General features: G+C 33.8%; 1 protein-coding gene across 1 annotated transcript in view; it reads left to right on the top strand.

Annotated features, from left to right (window-relative positions):
• Window positions 1-1847: 1847 nt before the first annotated feature.
• Window positions 1848-22759, top strand: part of dgkaa (diacylglycerol kinase, alpha a) — a 40795-nt gene continuing 19883 nt past the window's right edge. Inside the window, exons 1-7 of the mRNA XM_029426233.1 lie at window positions 1848-1995; window positions 15214-15293; window positions 16043-16119; window positions 18370-18499; window positions 18705-18779; window positions 18858-18907; window positions 19024-19098. Coding sequence (XP_029282093.1) covers window positions 15218-15293; window positions 16043-16119; window positions 18370-18499; window positions 18705-18779; window positions 18858-18907; window positions 19024-19098 — 483 coding nt within the window. The 5' untranslated portion in view covers window positions 1848-1995; window positions 15214-15217. The remainder of the gene's footprint in view (window positions 1996-15213; window positions 15294-16042; window positions 16120-18369; window positions 18500-18704; window positions 18780-18857; window positions 18908-19023; window positions 19099-22759) is intronic.

The raw sequence follows: 22759 nt of genomic DNA, 5'->3' as shown, positions 1-22759 counted from the left end.
AGAATATTAAGTATTATGAGATATTAAGACATATTGTAAGATATTAAGTCATTATATGAGATATTAAGTCATTAATGAGATATTAACAGTCATTATTGTGTAAGATATTAAGTCATTATTATGAGATATTAAGTCATTACTTTTGAGATATTTAAGTCCTTATTATGAGATATTAAGTCATAATGAGATATTAAGTCATTATATGAGATATAAGTCATAATGAGATATTAAGTCATTATATGAGATATTAAGTCATTATTTTGAGATATTAAGTCATAATGAGATATTAAGTCATTATTGTGAGATATTAAGTCATTATTATGAGATATTAAGTCATTATTTTGAGATATTAAGTCATTATTTTGAGATATTAAGTCATAATGAGATATTAAGTCATTATTATGAGATATTAAGTCATTATTTGCGAGAATTTATGTGGATATTAAGTCATTATTGAGATATTAAGTCAATCATTATGAGATATTACGTCATTAGTGTGAGATATATATTAAGTAATTATTGTGAGATACTTAAGTCATTATTTGAGAATAATCATAATGGGATATTAAGTCATTATTGTGAGATATTAAGTCATTATTATGAGATATTACGTCATTATTGTGGATATTAAGACATTATTATGAGATATTACGTCATTATGTGAGATATGAAGTCATTAATATGAGATATGAAGTCATTATTATGAGATATGAAGTAATTATTATGAGATATTACATCATATGTGGAATAAGTTCATTATGTGAGATATTAAGTCATTATTATGAGATATTAGTCATTTTGTGAGATATTAAAGTCATTATTTTGAGATATTACATCATTATGTGATATATTAGTCATTATTGTGAGATATTAAGTCATTATTACAGATATTACGTCATTATTGTATCAGACTCATTCACCGGTCATTATTGTGAGATATTAAGTCATTATTGTGAGGATATTAAGTCATTATTGTGAGATATTAAGTCTATTATGAGATATTAAGTCATTATTTTGAGATATTAATCATTATTGTGAGATATTAAGTCATTATTATGAGATATTACGTCATTATTGTGAGATATTAAGTCATTATTGTAAGATATTAAGTCATTATTATGAGATATTAAGTCATTATTGTAAGATATTAAGTCATTATTATGAGATATTAAGTCATAATGAGATATTAAGTCATTATTGTGAGATATTAAGTCATTATGAGATATTAGACATTATTGTAAGATATTAAGTCATTATTATGAGATATTAAGTCATTATTGTGAGATATTAAGACATTATATGAGATATAAGTCATTATTGTAAGATATTAAGTCATTATTGTGAGATATTAAGTCATTATTATGAGATATTAAGTCATTATTGTAAGATATTAAGTCATTATTGTGAGATATTAAGTCATTATTATGAGATATTAAATCATTATTGTGAGATATTCTGACATCATTGTGAGATATTAAGTCAATATTTTGAATATATTAATTCATTATTTTGAGATATTAAGTCATTATTGTGAGATATTAAGTCATTATTATGAGATATGTAATTATTATGAGATATGTCAATATTTTCAGAGATTAATTCATTATTCTTGTTATAATAAATCATTATTGTGAGAAAGTTTCTTATTATAAAGATTTATAGGACATTTTTCATCACAAGTTCTTATCTTTTTAGTTTTACTGTAAATAGTAGTATATACATACACACACATGTTCTCGGATCATCTCAGATTTGAATGATTCTTATTTCAGTACTTCGTAACTTCTCAGATGGACGCACGCCGTGCAGCGCGCGAGTATTGGTTGGAAAGGAGTGCGCAGAGCAGCTGACTGAGGCGGTGCCTACAGACGGAGCGACTCTCTGCTGCAGCTCTCTGCCTCCATTTAAAGTTACCAGACACTTGTGAAGCAGGATTTGTGAGTGTTGAACCAGCAGCACGAGGATCTCCGCGAGGATCTCCGCGAGGAAACAAAGGTAGGAAACAAGCAGCGAGAGGTCCGGACTCGCGTGGGTCGAAGTTTCTGTGCAGCTCCGGACGGATTTCAGCTGCACAGAAATTCGAGGGGATAATTTTAGCTGCTGTTTTTTGTCAAGAATGTAAAATCAAAATTCAGCTCCGTGCACGTGAGGTTTTAGAGCTGCGGAGAGTCGTGTTTTTATAATAACAGAGTAACTCAGGCAGACCTTGTGCAGCCTTCTTTTTATAAACCCATACCTCATCGTGTCACTTCCCCTCGCAGATGCTGGTAAAGTCCGGCTGTAAGTTTCGTGCGGGGGAACCCTTCTCTCTATTTACAGAAAGGAGCTGTCAGACTGCTGCTGAGCATTGAGGGAGGGGGGCGGGGGGGCTGAAGTCTCCTGGGTGTGAGCTCTCTGGGTTTATCTCCAGTGCATTGAGCAGCAGGTTTATGGTGCTGTTGCTCCATGTTGATAGGATCTTATCTCAGTGTGTTGCAGGATGTGCTGAGCAGGGTTGTGTGGGAAAGTCCTCCCCAGTGTTGGGATGGAGGGGGGGGCTCTGCCACTGTGTGCTCTTTGTTTACTCAAAGCTCCTCTTTCACCCTCATTTCACTGCAGATGCATGAACGTGACCCTCATGCTGAATAAGCCATCAAACAGGGAAGTCTTCCTCATGCTTTGTCCCGCCGCCTGGACTTTTAGTTTGAATGCCACTCTGTCTTTACGTCCAGGTCGTGTGTTCACCACTGTGTGAGGTTATTTCAAAGATGGAGATTTTCACTGGTATTCATCTGTTTCTCTAGCTGCAGGAGAGCGTTTCAGGCTCAGAGAATCAATCCTGCAGTCAGGTCAGCCCAGTGTTAATGTTTACATCAGAGCCCATTATGTGTTCTGCTGCTGTGTGGCCTCATCACAGAGATGGCGTGAATACCTTTTGTGTTTACGGAGTATTTCACTTCTCTAAATAAATACAGTAGTCGTTATCTTTCATTCCACCTTCACTTCCTTCATTCTTTATCATTCATTCCAGTCCACCTGAATGCATGGCAGATATTTTCATAAATAAAGTGTCATGAACAGAGCTGCAAAGATTAATTATAATAATAATAAATATATTTAAAAATAAGTCAAGATTCCCTGATTCCAGCTTCTTAAATGTGAATATTTTCTGGTTTCTTTCCTCTACAACAGTAAACTAAACATATCTGAGACATTTGAGGACGTCATCTTTGGGAAACATTTTATAAACCAAACAACTAATTGATTTATGTAGAAATAATTGACAGATTAATCAACAGTAAAAACAATCGTTAGGAGCAGCTGCAGTCATAAACCAAAACGTTATCTTTACGTCATCACGCTGGGAAGATGTGAAAACACGATTATCGTGGCCAAAATAATTATTATAATCAAATATTCTTCATTAACGCTGCAGTGAAGAGGAAACGACTGCAACGATTATTTTTAATTATCAAACAGTGTTTAAATTGTCAGAAAACAAGAAACAAGTTTCTCACAATCCTGATGTCTTTAAGTGTCTTTAATGTCTTTAAATGTCTTTAATGTCTTTAAATGTCTTTAATGTCTTTAACGTCTTTAATGTCTTTAAACGTCTTTAAACGTCTTTAATATCTTTAAATGTCTTTAAATGTCTTTAAATGTCTTTAAACGTCTTTAAACGTCTTTAAATGTCTTTAAACGTCTTTAAAAGTCTTTAAACGTCTTTAATATCTTTAAATGTTTTTAAACGTCTTTAAACGTCTTTAAATGTCTTTAAATGTCTTTAAACGTCTTTAAATGTCTTTAATATCTTTAAATGTCTTTAATGTCTTTAAACGTCTTTAAATGTCTTTAAACGTCTTTAAACGTCTTTAATATCTTTAAACGTCTTTAATATCTTTAAATGTCTTTAAATGTCTTTAAATGTCTTTAAACGTCTTTAAATGTCTTTAATATCTTTAAATGTCTTTAAACGTCTTTAAATGTCTTTAAACGTCTTTAAACGTCTTTAAACGTCTTTAATATCTTTAAACGTCTTTAATATCTTTAAATGTCTTTAAACGTCTTTAAACGTCTTTAAACGTCTTTAATATCTTTAAACGTCTTTAAACGTCTTTAATATCTTTAAATGTCTTTAAATGTCTTTAAACGTCTTTAAACGTCTTTAAACGTCTTTAATGTCTTTAAATGTCTTTAATATCTTTAAACGTCTTTAAACGTCTTTAATATCTTTAAATGTCTTTAAATGTCTTTAAACGTCTTTAAACGTCTTTAAACGTCTTTAATGTCTTTAAATGTCTTTAAATGTCTTTAAACGTCTTTAAACGTCTTTAAATGTCTTTAAACGTCTTTAAAAGTCTTTAAACGTCTTTAATATCTTTAAATGTTTTTAAACGTCTTTAAACGTCTTTAAACGTCTTTAAATGTCTTTAAATGTCTTTAAACGTCTTTAAACGTCTTTAAACGTCTTTAAATGTCTTTAAATGTCTTTAAACGTCTTTAAATGTCTTTAATATCTTTAAATGTCTTTAAACGTCTTTAAATGTCTTTAAACGTCTTTAAACGTCTTTAAACGTCTTTAATATCTTTAAACGTCTTTAATATCTTTAAATGTCTTTAACGTCTTTTTAAATGTCTTTAACGTCTTTAAACGTCTTTAATATCTTTAAATGTCTTTAAACGTCTTTAAACGTCTTTAAACGTCTTTAATATCTTTAAACGTCTTTAAACGTCTTTAAACGTCTTTAAATGTCTTTAAATGTCTTTAATGTCTTTAAACGTCTTTAAACGTCTTTAAATGTCTTTAAATGTCTTTAAACGTCTTTAAATGTCTTTAAACGTCTTTAAACGTCTTTAAATGTCTTTAATGTCTTTAAATGTCTTTAATGTCTTTATACGTCTTTAAATGTCTTTAAATGTCTTTAAATGTCTTTAAACGTCTTTAAACGTCTTTAAATGTCTTTAAATGTCTTTAAACGTCTTTAATGTCTTTAAACGTCTTTAAATGTCTTTAAAAGTCTTTAAATGTCTTTAAACATCTTTAATATCTTTAAATGTCTTTAAATGTCTTTAAAAGTCTTTAAATGTCTTTAATATCTTTAAAAGTCTTTAAACGTCTTTAAACGTCTTTAAATGTCTTTAAACGTCTTTAAATGTCTTTAAACGTCTTTAAAAGTCTTTAAACGTCTTTAATATCTTTAAATGTTTTTAAACGTCTTTAAACGTCTTTAAACGTCTTTAAATGTCTTTAATATCTTTAAATGTCTTTAAACGTCTTAACGTCTTTAAACGTCTTTAAATGTCTTTAAACGTCTTTAAAAGTCTTTAAATGTCTTTAAAAGTCTTTAAACGTCTTTAAAAGTCTTTAAATGTCTTTAAAAGTCTTTAAATGTCTTTAAATGTCTTTAATATCTTTAAATGTCTTTAAACGTCTTTAAATGTCTTTAAACGTCTTTAAAAGTCTTTAAATGTCTTTAAAAGTCTTTAAACGTCTTTAAAAGTCTTTAAATGTCTTTAAAAGTCTTTAAATGTCTTTAAAAGTCTTTAAATGTCTTTAATATCTTTTAATATCTTTAAACGTCTTTAAACGTCTTTAAATGTCTTTAATATCTTTAAATGTCTTTAAATGTCTTTAAATGTCTTTAAATGTCTTTAATATCTTTAAATGTCTTTAAACGTCTTTAAATGTCTTTAAGTGTCTTTAAATGTCTTTAAATGTCTTTAAACGTCTTTAAACGTCTTTAAATGTCTTTAAATGTCTTTAAATGTCTTTAATATCTTTAAATGTCTTTAAACGTCTTTAAATGTCTTTAATATCTTTAAATGTCTTTAAATGTCTTTAATGTCTTTAAACGTCTTTAAATGTCTTTAATGTCTTTAATATCTTTAAATGTCTTTAAACGTCTTTAAATGTCTTTAATATCTTTAAATGTCTTTAAATGTCTTTAATGTCTTTAAATGTCTTTAAATGTCTTTAAATGTCTTTAATGTCTTTAAACGTCTTTAAACGTCTTTAAATGTCTTTAATGTCTTTAAACGTCTTTAAAAGTCTTTAAACGTCTTTAAATGTCTTTAAAAGTCTTTAAATGTCTTTAAATGTCTTTAAATGTCTTTAAATGTCTTTAAATATCTTTAAACGTCTTTAAATGTCTTTAAATGTCTTTAAATATCTTTAATGTCTTTAAATGTCTTTAAGTGTCTTTAAATGTCTTTAATGTCTTTAATGTCTTTAAACGTCTTTAAACGTCTTTAAACGTCTTTAATATCTTTAAACGTCTTTAAATGTCTTTAAATGTCTTTAAATGTCTTTAAATATCTTTAATGTCTTTAAATGTCTTTAAGTGTCTTTAAATGTCTTTAAATATCTTTAAATGTCTTTAAACGTCTTTAATATCTTTAAACGTCTTTAAATGTCTTTAAATGTCTTTAAATGTCTTTAAATGTCTTTAATGTCTTTAAATGTCTTTAAATGTCTTTAAATGTCTTTAAATGTCTTTAAATATCTTTAAATGTCTTTAAATGTCTTTAATATCTTTAAATGTCTTTAAATATCTTTAATGTCTTTAAACGTCTTTAAATATCTTTAAATGTCTTTAATGTCTTTAAATGTCTTTAATATCTTTAAATGTCTTTAAATGTCTTTAAATGTCTTTAATGTCTTTAAACGTCTTTAAATGTCTTTAAATGTCTTTAAATGTCTTTAAATGTCTTTAATGTCTTTAAATGTCTTTAAATATCTTTAATGTCTTTAAACGTCTTTAAACGTCTTTAAATGTCTTTAAATATCTTTAATGTCTTTAAATGTCTTTAAACGTCTTTAAATATCTTTAATGTCTTTAAATGTCTTTAAACGTCTTTAAATGTCTTTAAATGTCTTTAAATATCTTTAATGTCTTTAAACGTCTTTAAATGTCTTTAAATGTCTTTAAATGTCTTTAAATATCTTTAAATGTCTTTAAATGTCTTTAAACGTCTTTAAATGTCTTTAAATGTCTTTAAACGTCTTTAAATGTCTTTAAACATCTTTAAACGTCTTTAAACGTCTTTAAACTTCTTTAAATGTCTTTAAACGTCTTTAAATGTCTTTAAACGTCTTTAAATGTCTTTAAATGTCTTTAAATGTCTTTAAACGTCTTTAATATCTTTAAATGTCTTTAAATGTCTTTAAACGTCTTTAAACGTCTTTAAACTTCTTTAAATGTCTTTAAACGTCTTTAAAAGTCTTTAATATCTTTAAATGTCTTTAAACGTCTTTAAAAGTCTTTAATATCTTTAAATGTCTTTAAATGTCTTTAAATGTCTTTAAAAGTCTTTAATATCTTTAAATGTCTTTAATATCTTTAAATGTCTTTAAATGTCTTTAAAAGTCTTTAAATGTCTTTAAACGTCTTTAAATGTCTTTAATATCTTTAAAAGTCTTTAAATGTCTTTAAAAGTCTTTAATATCTTTAAATGTCTTTAAACGTCTTTAAAAGTCTTTAATATCTTTAAATGTCTTTAAACGTCTTTAAAAGTCTTTAATATCTTTAAATGTCTTTAAACGTCTTTAAAAGTCTTTAATATCTTTAAATGTCTTTAAATGTCTTTAAACGTCTTTAATGTCTTTAAATGTCTTTAAATGTCTTTAAACGTCTTTAAATGTCTTTAAACGTCTTTAAAAGTCTTTAAAAGTCTTTAAATGTCTTTAAACGTCTTTAAAAGTCTTTAAACGTCTTTAAAAGTCTTTAAAAGTCTTTAAATGTCTTTAAACGTCTTTAAAAGTCTTTAATATCTTTAAATGTCTTTAAACGTCTTTAAAAGTCTTTAAATGTCTTTAAACGTCTTTAAATGTCTTTAAATGTCTTTAATATCTTTAAATGTCTTTAAACGTCTTTAAATGTCTTTAAATGTCTTTAAACGTCTTTAAATGTCTTTAAATGTCTTTAAATGTCTTTAAACGTCTTTAAAAGTCTTTAAATGTCTTTAAATGTCTTTAAATGTCTTTAATATCTTTAAATGTCTTTAAACGTCTTTAAATGTCTTTAAATGTCTTTAATATCTTTAAATGTCTTTAAACGTCTTTAAATGTCTTTAAATGTCTTTAAACGTCTTTAAATGTCTTTAAATGTCTTTAAATGTCTTTAAACGTCTTTAAATGTCTTTAAATGTCTTTAAACGTCTTTAAATGTCTTTAAATGTCTTTAAATGTCTTTAAACGTCTTTAAATGTCTTTAAATATCTTTAAATGTCTTTAAACGTCTTTAAAAGTCTTTAATATCTTTAAATGTCTTTAAACGTCTTTAAATGTCTTTAAATGTCTTTAAACGTCTTTAAAAGTCTTTAAATGTCTTTAAACGTCTTTAAATGTCTTTAAATGTCTTTAATATCTTTAAATGTCTTTAAACGTCTTTAAATGTCTTTAAATGTCTTTAAATGTCTTTAAATGTCTTTAAACGTCTTTAAATGTGGGTTTAAATTCTTGTGAGTGTTTTTCATTTACAAAGTCGGACCCGGTCCCATCTCCTAGTTATGCTCACGCATTCATTCTTATTTTACATAATAATTACCATATAGTCAAATATATTTTGCTTTGAAACCACAGGATTTGCCACGATAGCGGAGAGTCCTGCTGGTTACACTTCTCAGTTGTGGATGTCTGTGTGGGCGCAGCAGGCGAGGCTCTCGTGTCTGGGCAGGTTGGAGGTTTTTCTTCTTCTCTGAACGCGGCGTGGTGTTCTACAAGGCTGCCTCCACACAAAAACAACGATTACATAAGTCACATTCAAGTCTGAACTCAGAGTGATGGCCAGCCGGAGAGCCTCGCCTACATTTTCCAAGAAGTCTGTGATTCATGCTGTGGTGAAAGTGTTCTGCAGCTTCCCTCTTGTGTGATTTACACTCACAGTTTATTGTTCTGCAGTGTTTCTGCTGCAGCCGCTGCACATTCGATGTTCCAGCAGAGAAGGGGAACCCTGTTGTCGTGCTCGTTACTCGTACATCTGCAGCAATTAGATGACTAATGTACGAAACTCGCTATTTGGGTAGAGAAGGGAAAAATACAGAATTCATCATGTGTCTTTTATACAGGGAGACCTTATGAGTTCTGACGACCTTATTCAGGGGTGTTTGTTTGGTTTTTTGATACACGATTAATCGTTAAAGTCATTTTTGTTCATGCAGAAATGTCTTTTAAATGTTGTTTCCAGCCACTTAAATGTGGAGATCTGCTGCTTTTCTCTGTTTTATATCATATTAAAGGGACACAACAAGACATTTAAAGACGTCAGCTTGCACTTTTCAACAATTTTCAATATTTTCTAACATTTTATAGAACAGGATTAAATGACTAGAGCCACATTTGTTTCCAGCACAATGCAAAACGTAATCTAACAAAGAAACATCTCAGCTCTACCTCAGCTCTACCTCAGCGTGCACACAGCGATCTGAACTAAACTGAAGAGATGATGTAAACCGACCCGGGGAAGTCGTGGTTATAGCAGCTCAAGGGTTTTTTCTCTGAAACTTCCAGTAAGTGAGTCAAACATTACTGCTGGTTTTAAACTTGTGCTCGGCCTGCAGAGCGACCTCTGGCACACACAAACCATATATAGTAAAAGGGAGTATTCCCATGTGCATATGAGTCACGGTAGCATCTGCATGTAGAATGCATTATGAGCGTGGCCTGTGGGGCTGAAGGTCAAGCGAGGCTTCGCAGGGTGGGAGGAGGCAAAGCTGCAGGGGGAAGACTCCTCTCGGCCTCCTACCTGCTCGTCAGCCGGGACAGCTCTGACGCAGAGCTGATGGAGGGAAACACTTTCCATAGCAACCCGAGCTCGTCCGTCCTCCCCCTCCTGCGAACCCGACGCAGTCTGCACTCGCTTGTTGTAGTTTCAGGAGCAACACTATCAGACTTCCCTCTCTGTTCAGAGACGCACACATGTTTTCCAACCACGGGTGACGGAGTCGATGGCTTGCACCCTGCACGAGTTGCAAAACAGCAGATTTCCTTGACACGAGGCGTGGGCGTCGTGACAGCTTGCACAAATATTAGCCTGCATGTAAAACGGTCGTCCCCAAGCGTACCTTGAAATGAAGAGAGGGCTTTCTGGTTGGTGACAGTTACACATTAGGACTTTAAGTGATAATAACTCAACGTGCGTGAAGGAAAATGCCAACTGAACGGCTCACAATTCTTTATTATTATTATTAGCATTTCTTTGGTATTTATTAGTTGTAAAGAAGAGTGTCAGACTGTAAACATACGGTTCTTCAGCTTCATGTGGGAGTAGATGTTTATTTCACAAGCTGTTGCTACGTGAAGAAGAACTTCAACATTTAAAGGGACAGTTCTGATGTGTTGAAGTGAGGCTGAGCTTCTGCTCAGTCAGTGTGTTACTACAGTAGTGCAGCTTGTACACACAGACAGGAAGCAGGAAGATAAACAATGTTCTGCTGTGGACGTGTTTCAGACATATACAAACATCAGTTCAAGTGTACAATATATTTAGAGTATCTACAACTCTTTCTCTCTTCAAACACAAAAAAAACAGTAATTTCACCTGCAGAACAGGAGCTGCAGGTAAAACGCTGCATCTAACTCTTTGAAACATCAGCACACAGGATGCACCTGGAACAGATGACTGACCTCCTTCTGTTGTTCCCGTACGGTGTGAGCACATCATGAGCTTCAGCGTTACATCTCAGAGGATCTACTCTACCTGATGAACCACACTTCATCAGAATCCCTTTTAAATAGTTCTTTACTGCTGTTTGAAGAAGCACTAGTGTCCTGCCTGCTGCGCTCCTGCTGCACCATTTACTCTGCACTGATTATGTGCAGCGACGCTGCTGAAACAGAGTTATCCCTCAGCCTGTCTGTCAGCCACAGTAAATCACACTGAATGATGACTGTGTGGCTGCTGTCAGCTCCACATTTAAATCTCTTCCATGCATACACAGAGTCTCTGCTGCTTGAATGTTCCTGTGAGGTAACAGAAACAGCAGTCACCTCACTGAGCCGCTCACATGCTCTGTATTAAGTCCTAACAAGCCAACATTCCTCAAACCACCTGAAATATTTATACTTGTTCCAGGAAATCTCATTTAGCCCGGTGAAGGGATGCCTCTTCCTGTGCTCCATGTTCTCTGCACCGTGCATGCAAATCATTATCTAATCAGGAAGTGAGGAATCAGATTACTCCGATAGGATGAGGTATTGTTGAAGCAGACAATAATGATGCTGAGGGAGAAAGAATCGGCATGACGCTGCTCACGACGTCACGATAAGCATAAAACCAGCTGATGGTTATCTGCAACGAGAGGTGTGTGTTTTTACTTTATTTATATGAGACGGAGGCAGGAGCGTATTTTTAGATTAAAGGAGCAGATGGCTCATTTCGTCGTGAATCCTTCATGTGTCACTTTGCTGTTGATACAGCCCCGGCCCACCTGACCGGCTGCATACACAGAAATGCTAGGCAACGCCGCTGACCTTTTGAGGGAATTAAGTGAGGACAGTGTGAACCTCTCAGAGTGCAAAGACCGCAACATGGATACAAATCACATGTTCGCAGGAGTGTTATTTCAGATTATTTCATTTCTTCTCTCTCAGTACGTTCTTTGTCCTTTAAGTACTCTGATTTACTGTGAAGTGCCGGCAGCGCGTCACTGATACCTGCGCTGGCTGCACTTTAATGTGTGATCACACCTGCGGAGTTCACAGTGTGAACAACACGTTTACAGTCGGGACTGAGAAACACACACTCTTTTATACGCTCCAGTTTTGTGTAGTTGATGAAACGGTCTCTGATATCAGACATTATTTACTGTAAATCTGTGTTTAACTCTTGAGTTCGTTCATCCAGTGCCAAGTCTTCTGTACCAAGTCATCCAGTACCAAGTCTTCTGTACCAAGTCTTCTGTACCAAGTCATCCAGTACCAAGTCTTCTATACCAAATCATCTGTACCAAGTCATCTGTACCAAGTCATCAGTACCAAGTCTTCTGTACCAAGTCTTCTGTACCAAGTCATCCAGTACCAAGTCTTCTATACCAAATCATCTGTACCAAGTCATCTGTACCAAGTCATCAGTACCAAGTCTTCTGTACCAAGTCATCCAGTACCAAGTCTTCTATACCAAGTCATCTGTACCAAGTCATCCAGTACCAAGTCATCTGTACCAAGTCATCCAGTACCAAGTCATCCAGTACCAAGTCTTCTATACCAAGTCTTCTATACCAAGTCATCTGTACCAAGTCATCTGTACCAAGTCATCCAGTACCAAGTCATCCAGTACCAAGTCTTCTATACCAAGTCTTCTATACCAAGTCATCTGTACCAAGTCTTCTGTACCAAGTCATCTGTACCAAGTCATCCAGTACCAAGTCTTCTATACCAAGTCATCTGTACCAAGTCATCTGTACCAAGTCATCCAGTACCAAGTCATCCAGTACCAAGTCTTCTATACCAAGTCTTCTATACCAAGTCATCTGTACCAAGTCTTCTGTACCAAGTCATCTGTACCAAGTCATCCAGTACCAAGTCTTCTATACCAAGTCTTCTATACCAAGTCATCTGTACCAAGTCTTCTGTACCAAGTCATCTGTACCAAGTCATCTGTACCAAGTCATCCAGTACCAAGTCTTCTATACCAAGTCATCTGTACCAAGTCTTCTATACCAAGTCATCCAGTACCAAGTCATCTGTACCAAGTCATCTGTACCAAGTCATCCAGTACCAAGTCATCCAGTACCAAGTCATCTGTACCAAGTCATCCAGTACCAAGTCATCTGTACCAAGTCATCCAGTACCAAGTCATCTGTACCAAGTCATCCAGTACCAAGTCATCTGTACCAAGTCATCCAGTACCAAGTCATCCAGTACCAAGTCATCTGTACCAAGTCATCTGTACCAAGTCATCCAGTACCAAGTCATCCAGTACCAAGTCATCTGTACCAAGTCAGCCAGTACCAAGTCATCCAGTACCAAGTCATCCAGTACCAACTTAGCCAGTACCAAGTCATCTGTACCAAGTCATCTGTACCAAGTCTTCTGTACCAAGTCATCCAGTACCAAGTCTTCTGTACCAAGTCTTCTGTACCAAGTCATCTGTACCAAGTCTTCTGTACCAAGTCATCCAGTACCAACTTAGCCAGTACCAAGTCATCTGTACCAACTTAGCCAGTACCAAGTCATCTGTACCAAGTCATCTGTACCAAGTCTTCTGTACCAAGTCATCCAGTACTTCTGGACAGAAGTAAACTCACTTTGACCCTATTTCTTCCTGATAATGCTGCAAACAACAAATCTGTGTTGAACTCGGCAGGAGAGCTAGTTAACGTTAGCTGTTAGCTGTTAGCTGTTAGCTGTTAGCTGTTAGCTGTTAGCTGTTAGCAGCCAGTGGAGCGAGGTTCCATAACGAAGCACTTTGGTGCATTCAAGCTCTATTCAGTAGAAATGAGTATTAGACGAAAGTAAATTATAACCTGATTATGATGTGTTCGATGTCATCTTGTAAAGTGTAGTTTTTGGTGAGAAATTTGAATAAATCCAGTTTTTTGAAGGAGATGTTTTGCAGTAATATAGATATTAAAGCAGGAATCTTTTGATGTAATACAATTTGATTTATATTTTGCAGATAAGAGATGTCTTATTTTGATGCAAACATTTGTACATTAGCAGGAACACAGTGTGTTTTATTTACACGTGAAAGTGCCAAAATAATGGGTTAGGGTTAGGGTCTGGAAAAATAAGAAGTTTATTATTCTATATATAATTGTGCAGCACTAGAAAATGAATCACCAGTTTATTTCTCACCTCAGAGCTTCGGGAAAATCTAACATTTGCAAACATTATCCACCTGAAGCAAAACAAAACAACCCTTTAGATTGTTAAATAAAGAAAGGGGTGTTTTTTATTTCTTATCAACTCAACATTTTGTGATTTTATCCATAAGAATTATTAAGCTCTTAAATACAGAGAACAAGTCGCGTCAGTGAATTAGAAAAGTGTGTGTGTTGTTTCTGTTAAGTGTGTGTGTAGTTTCTGTTAAGTGTGTGTGTAGTTTCTGTTAAGTGTGTGTGGAAAGGTCACATTTCCTGCTGGCTAACATAATTGCTTTACATATTGATCATCAGTTGCATTAGTCTTTCTATACTTTGAACTCTTTACACAACATTTCACCAGGATGCATCTGCAGCAGCAACATTTCTCCGGATGGTGACTTTGTGCCGTCCATTACCGAGTTACTGCTCTTTCTTAAATCATTAAAGCACGTTTGTTTATTCTTCTATAATGAAGGAATCTCCTTCCTGTTTGAAAGCATTCATAATGTGTTGTGACCAAATGTTCATCTGCGCGGCCAGCAAGCTCTGCTTTCTGTGTCAGATTCAGATTTCATGCTCGTCTTCAGCCATGTTTGACATTTAAGTCTCTTCCTTTTGTTTGCAGGGGAAGTCCCCTCTGCAAGATTCTATTGTTTATTTCAACACTTCATTAATCTCTTGTGCTGAACTAAAACAAACGCGGTCTATATTTCTGGTGTTTGTTAATTCAAATGTGGGTCAGTCAGCGTATATGGAAACGAGATTTCTGGGTGCAGAGAATCCCCGGAGTACCGTGGGTGCCTGAACCTGGCACACTTTCTACCACACTTCTAGCCCAGTTTATGGTTTATAGTCCCATGGTGATGGTGGTGAGAGATTTAAAATACATATAGACGCGAGTTAGGGCTGCAACAATTAGAGAATAGTGTTTGGATAATTCATCATTAACTTTTCATGCAAAAATGTCTTTTAAATGCTGTTTCTCTGCTTTATATTAAATTAAAGGGACAAAACAAGACATTTAAAGACACCAGTTTGGACTTTGGGGACTTTTTTCACTATTTTCTGACATTTTTTAAACGAAACAATAATCTAGAAACTTAGTTGCAGTTTCTTGGGTTTCGTTTCCGAGCGTACAAGGAAATCATTCAATCCACACACGTACCACAGTGGCATTATGTATAAAAACCTATTATAATTATGCATGGTGTTCAGGGAAAATACATTTGATGTGTTGACAGATGTTCACTTCTTGTGAGTGTGAATTCCCTGCAGTCTACAACCGTTGGATTTCTCACAGAGCGAGATGGAAGATGCTATCTTTCGCTTGCAGCCATGCTTTTATGTTTTACAAAGAGGCCGGCTACACTGCGTGCACCCACCTTCTCTTCTCTCTGCGTCTATGTCTCACTGTTTCTCTCTGTGCTGCAGAACCATGTCCTCCCCCACAAACCCAGAGGTGAAGGAACTGAACCCAGTCGACTTCATCCAGCTCCAGCACTACATTGAATGTGAGTACAGACAGGCCCCCCCCCCCCCCACCTCCACTTCCACTTCCACCCACACACTCATTTACACTCGCTCATGCTTTCTCATCTCTACAAGAGGTTGTTGCCACATTCAGTTTTTTTGCAAATAAAGCATGCACATGTCCTCCAGAAGAATCTATGATCATGGTGCATTAGAGGAGTCGCCATACTGATGATGTTTAAGTAATAAATAAGTTAAGTTATTAAGAAATAACTTCAGGTCAGAGCCGTCGTGTGAGGAGATGTTGCAGCTGACAGACCTTCACCTCCCAACTCGTGTTTTCAGTGGAATTCATTTGCTAAAAAAAGACAAGACGCACAATAAACACCGTTTATTTTAAAGCTTCGAAGTTCACAAACGTTTGACAACAAACTGATTTTTTTGGATCGATTACAAAGAATTTCTTCCCGCCTAAAACAAATGAAACGGACATAAATGTATATTATCGCGGCACAAGATGACAAGATGAAAATAAAAGATGAAATAAAAGGACGCGCCGCCCGGCCACACATCGCTCGCTGCCTTCTTATTTCACACAAACTGGGCAACAAAAAATAACTCAAAATAACATGTGAAACTTGTATTTTGTGTGATTTTTAACAAATAATAATGTTTGACACGACTTTGACCTGTCATGTCGGGTTACTGCCGCCCCCCCCTGTCTGCAGCTCCCCTGGTGTACAGAAGTCCGTGTGCATCCCTGTGTGACCTTTGTGTCTTTGCTCCCCAGACTGCCGCCTGAAGGTGAAAGACGTCCTGAGGGAATTTGACGCAGATGGCCGGCTGGCCCAGCACAGACACGGAGAGGTGAAGGACAGCGTGCCGTCGCTCTCAGCTTTAACTGATCGACTCTCATCGGAGCAGTTTAATGAGAGATGAGCATTTGATTTATGCACATTGAGCGGTTTCTAATTGTCCTGCACTGATTAATTAGATTCGAAGCCCATCCGTCATGTTGACTGAGCTGTCTGAGAGAAACATCTTCAGCGTTGGAGAAAGGTTGCAAATGTAAATTACCTCCTCAGTTTTGCCCACGCAGCACTGAACATTGTGCTGGCTGCACTCGTGCTGCGTCAGCTCAAATGTGATGGAAAAAGATCTTTACAATTCTGTGCAGTCGTTTCTAATGGATCAGCTGGCAACGTACAGTTTGATTAGATAATTGGAAGGAAATGTTTTATTTAGTGGGGAAAAACATAAATATTGTCATAAAATAACACCACCACACCAAACTCCCATGATGCACCGCTGCTGCACCACCACACCAAACTCCCATGATGCACCGCTGCTGCACCACCACACCAAACTCCCATGATGCACTGCTGCTGCACCACCACACTAAACTCCCATGATGCACTGCTGCTGCACCACCACACCAAACTCCCATGATGCACCGCTGCTGCACCACCACACCAAACTCCCATGATGCACCGCTGCTGCACCACCACACTAAACTCCCATGATGCACTGCTGCTGCACCACCACACCAAACTCCCATGATGCACCGCTGCTGCACCACCACACCAAACTCCCATGATGCACCGCTGCTGCACCACCACACTAAACTCCCATGATGCACTGCTGCTGCACCACCACACCAAACTCCCATGATGCACTGCTGCTGCACCACCACACCAAACTCCCATGATGCACCGCTGCTGCACCACCACACTAAACTCCCATGATGCACCGCTGCTGCACCACCACACCAAACTCCCATGATGCACCGCTGCTGCACCACCACACCAAACTCCCATGATGCACCGCTGCTGCACCACCACACTAAACTCCCATGATGCACTGCTGCTGCACCACCACACCAAACTCCCATGATGCACTGCTGCTGCACCACCACACCACACTCCTACTGTTGTTTTCATTCGGAGTACATTAGTAGCTCAGTGTTGCATCATATTATATAAACATCATGTTATTTAAAAGCAGTGGATCAGAAGTATAAAGCATGTAATTGTACTGAAGTACAGGACTTGAGTAAATATTCTTCACTCCCACTTTTCTTTTCTCCCCGTGAGCTGCTGCCCTGCGGGGACATTATGTATTACTGGGGCAGCTCTGCAGGCGTCATTCAGGGAGATGGAATACTGTCAACAAGAATTAGGTTTGTGGTTCAACGTTATCGAGGGAATATTTGCTTGTTGGCCCTGCGGCGTGTCGTCGTTTGAGAGCGAGACACCGGCCCAACAGATGGACTGACATCTTGATTCAGGAGCTTGTTTTTGTCGTTGTCACGTGAAAACGCTGCTGCAGCCACTCCAAGTTTTATAAAGTGGGATTAAATGTTTCTGAGAGCTTTTAAAAGCCTTTTCAACCGACTGGATGAATTTACAGTTCACGACCGGCGAGCTGAAAACACGTGTTTCTGAGAAAATGACAGTTCAGAGACACGATTTCACATGATGGATATCTTCCCTTATTATCAGAAAAGTTGAAATTGAGAAATGCAGAAGTTTCTCACACACACACACACACACGCACACACACACATACATAATAAACATGACAAAATAATTGCAATTCACAATTTCATCCCGAAAATCATTAAAATATACTTAGAACTCTTAAAATGACACTAAACTCACTGGAATCATTTTACTTTACATTTAGTTAAGAAACTAATATTTTTATTGGATAGGAAACAATAAACAATATAAATCATAAACCATAAGGTTCTCCTGCATAAATAAAGATAAAATACATTTTATTTATAAACTCAGACACTTTGACAAGATTAAAAACTTGATGGACTCAAGTCGACACGACAGCAGAACTACAAGTGAAGATGGACATTGAACTACAAAGATGGATTCAGTTATGTTGTAATTCATTGTATAAACGTGTTGTTGGAAGATGAAGCTGTGCGACACGATTTCATGTTACTGACGTTTGAATCCTAATGAAGTAAAAGAAAAACGATCAGTGTTGAGAGCGACGGTGAGATATGAGAAGTTTTGATTATGTTCTCTGGTGGACACAGCTGCTGCGAGGATATTCACGAGTCTCCTCGTCATCATAGCGTCTCCTCTTCTTCTCCCGCAGTGCATCAATGAAGAAGGCTTCCGTCTGTTCCTCAAGACTTACTTAGAGGTGGAGGACTTCCCACTGGATCTCTGCCAGAGACTCTTCTGCTCCTTCCAAAACTCTGAACCAGCCCAAGAAGATGGTGCCAGTGAGTTTATGCACACACACACACACACACACACACACACACACACACACACACACACACACACACACACACACACACACACACTGCTTCTCTGCAGCGTGCCCTTATCATTTTACACCACATTACATTTGGCACATTTGTCCCCACGTGCCTGTGAGGAGCTGTTGGTGCAGACATGATGGTAACCAGAGTGTGTGTCCTGCAGAGGAAGTCTTCCTGAAGGATGTGTCGTGTTACTTCTCTCTGCTGGAGGACGGCCAGCCCAGGGACAAGCTGGAGTGTGAGTCCTTCTCCTTCTTTTTCTGCCCACCATCATTTGAGCTGGTCCAGCACTTTAATGTCTCCCTTCTCGCTTTAGTCGCTTTCAAGCTGTATGACAGAGACGGCAACGGGGTCCTCGACAGCACGGTGAGTTGTGGAAACAATATTTCATGTGAGATCACATCAGTTGTGGATTCAATTCATCTTTAAAATACTGTGTCGCACCAGCCACAATACTAAAAGAGGTATTGTTTTCCAAACAGGAAGTGGACAGGATTATTGCTCAGATGATGCACGCTGCAGAATACCTCGGATGGGATGTGTCAGAGTTGAGGCCGGTAGGTCCCAGAACTCTGGACTCTGAGAGGCAAACGTCCCTCAAGCACAAGAAACTGACTTAGTATCGCAAAATAATGACATGACAACTCAAAACTGAGATATTAAGTCATTATTATGAGATATTAAGTCATTATTATGAGATATTAAGTAATTATTATGAGATATTAAGTCATTATTGTGAGATATTAAGTCATTATTATGAGATATTAAGTCATTATTGAGAGATATTAAGTCATTATTATGAGATATTAAGTCATTATTATGAGATATTAAGTCATTATTATGAGATATTAAGTCATTATTATGAGATATTAAGTCATTATTATGAGATATTAAGTCATTATTATGAGATATTAAGTAATTATTGTGAGATATTAAGTCATTATTATGAGATATTAAGTCATTATTGTGAGATATTAAGACATTATTGTGAGATATTAAGTCATTATTGTGAGATATTAAGACATTATTATGAGATATTAAGTCATTATTGTGAGATATTAAGTCATTATTGTGAGATATTAAGTCATTATTATGAGATATTAAGTCATTATTGTGAGATATTAAGTCATTATTATGAGATATTAAGTCATTATTATGAGATATTAAGTCATTATTATGAGATATTAAGTCATTATTGTGAGATATTAAGTCATTATTATGAGATATTAAGTCATTATTGTGAGATAGTAAGTCATTATTGTGAGATATTAAGTCATTATTATGAGATATTAAGACATTATTGTGAGATATTAAGACATTATTGTGAGATATTAAGTCATTATTATGAGATATTAAGTCATTATTGTGAGATATTAAGTCATTATTGTGAGATATTAAGACATTATTGTGAGATATTAAGTCATTATTATGATATATTAAGTCATTATTGTGAGATATTAAGACATTATGAGATATTAAGTCATTATTGTGAGATATTAAGACATTATGAGATATTAAGTCATTATTGTGAGATATTAAGTCATTATTATGAGATATTAAGACATTATTGTGAGATATTAAGTCATTATTATGAGATATTAAGTCATTATTGTGAGATATTAAGTCATTATTGTGAGATATTAAGTCATTATTGTGAGATTAATTCATTATTATGAGATATTAAGTCATTATTTTGAGATATTAAGTCATTATTGTGAGATATTAAGTCATTATTATGAGATATTAAGTCATTATTATGAGATATTAAGTCATTATTGTAAGATATTAAGTCATTATTATGAGATATTAAGTCATTATTATGAGATATTAAGTCATTATTTTGAGATATTAAGACATTATTGTGAGATATTAAGTCATTATTATGAGATATTAAGTCATTATTGTGAGATATTAAGTCATTATTGTGAGATATTAAGACATTATTGTGAGATATTAAGTCATTATTGTGAGATATTAAGACATTATTGTGAGATATTAAGTCATTATTATGAGATATTAAGTCATTATTGTGAGATATTAAGTCATTATTGTGAGATATTAAGACATTATGAGATATTAAGTCATTATTGTGAGATATTAAGTCATTATTATGAGATATTAAGACATTATTGTGAGATATTAAGTCATTATTATGAGATATTAAGTCATTATTGTGAGATTAATTCATTATTATGAGATATTAAGTCATTATTTTGAGATATTAAGACATTATTGTGAGATATTAAGACATTATTGTGAGATATTAAGACATTATTATGAGATATTAAGACATTATTGTGAGATATTAAGACATTATTATGAGATATTAAGTCATTATTATGAGATATTAAGTCATTATTGTGAGATATTAAGTCATTATTGTGAGATATTAAGTCATTATTGTGAGATTAATTCATTATTATGAGATATTAAGTCATTATTTTGAGATATTAAGACATTATTGTGAGATATTAAGTCATTATTATGAGATATTAAGTCATTATTGTGAAATATTAAGTCATTATTGTGAGATATTAAGACATTATTGTGAGATATTAAGTCATTATTGTGAGATATTAAGTCATTATTGTGAGATATTAAGTCATTATTATGAGATATTAAGTCATTATTGTGAGATATTAAGTCATTATTATGAGATATTAAGTCATTATTGTGAGATATTAAGACATTATTATGAGATATTAAGTCATTATTGTGAGATATTAAGACATTATTATGAGATATTAAGTCATTATTGTGAGATATTAAGACATTATTGTGAGATATTAAGACATTATTGTGAGATATTAAGACATTATTGTGAGATATTAAGACATTATTATGAGATATTAAGACATTATTGTGAGATATTAAGTCATTATTGTGAGATATTAAGACATTATTATGAGATATTAAGTCATTATTGTGAGATATTAAGACATTATTATGAGATATTAAGTCATTATTGTGAGATATTAAGACATTATTGTGAGATATTAAGACATTATTGTGAGATATTAAGACATTATTATGAGATATTAAGACATTATTGTGAGATATTAAGACATTATTTTGAGATATTAAGACATTATTGTGAGATATTAAGACATTATTTTGAGATATTAAGTCATTATTTTGAGATATTAAGACATTATTGTGAGATATTAAGTCATTATTGTGAGATATTAAGTCATTATTATGAGATATTAAGTCATTATTTTGAGATATTAAGTCATTATTATGAGATATTAAGTCATTATTTTGAGATATTAAGACATTATTATGAGATATTAAGTCATTATTGTGAGATATTAAGTCATTATTTTGAGATATTAAGTCATTATTGTGAGATATTAAGTCATTATTGTGAGATATTAAGTCATTATTATGAGATATTAAGTCATTATTTTGAGATATTAAGTCATTATTATGAGATATTAAGTCATTATTTTGAGATATTAAGTCATTATTGTGAGATATTAAGTAATTATTTTGAGATATTAAGTCATTATTGTGAGATATTAAGTCATTATTATGAGATATTAAGTCATTATTGTGAGATATTAAGTCATTATTGTGAGATATTAAGTCATTATTATGAGATATTAAGTCATTATTTTGAGATATTAAGTCATTATTGTGAGATATTAAGTCATTATTGTGAGATACTAAGTCATTATTGTGAGATACTAAGTCATTATTATGAGATATTAAGTCATTATTTTGAGATATTAAGTCATTATTGTGAGATATTAAGTCATTATTATGAGATATTAAGACATTATTTACAGATATTAAGTCATTATTGTGAGATATTAAGTCATTATTATGAGATATTAAGACATTATTGTGAGATATTAAGTCATTATTGTGAGATATTAAGTCATTATTATGAGATATTAAGTCATTATTGTGAGATATTAAGTCATTATTATGAGATATTAAGTCATTATTGTGAGATATTAAGTCATTATTTACAGATATTAAGTCATTATTGTGAGATATTAAGTCATTATTATGAGATATTAAGACATTATTGTGAGATATTAAGTCATTATTTTGAGATATTAAGACATTATTGTGAGATATTAAGTCATTATTTTGAGATATTAAGTCATTATTGTGAGATATTAAGACATTATTGTGAGATATTAAGTCATTATTGTGAGATATTAAGACATTATTTTGAGATATTAAGTCATTATTGTGAGATATTAA

The sequence above is a fragment of the Cottoperca gobio genome, unplaced genomic scaffold (assembly GCF_900634415.1).
Source record: "Cottoperca gobio unplaced genomic scaffold, fCotGob3.1 fCotGob3_142arrow_ctg1, whole genome shotgun sequence".
Taxonomy (NCBI): Eukaryota; Metazoa; Chordata; class Actinopteri; order Perciformes; family Bovichtidae; genus Cottoperca; species Cottoperca gobio.
Note: the sequence above shows the minus strand (reverse complement) of the source record. Positions and strands in the feature narration are given on the sequence as shown.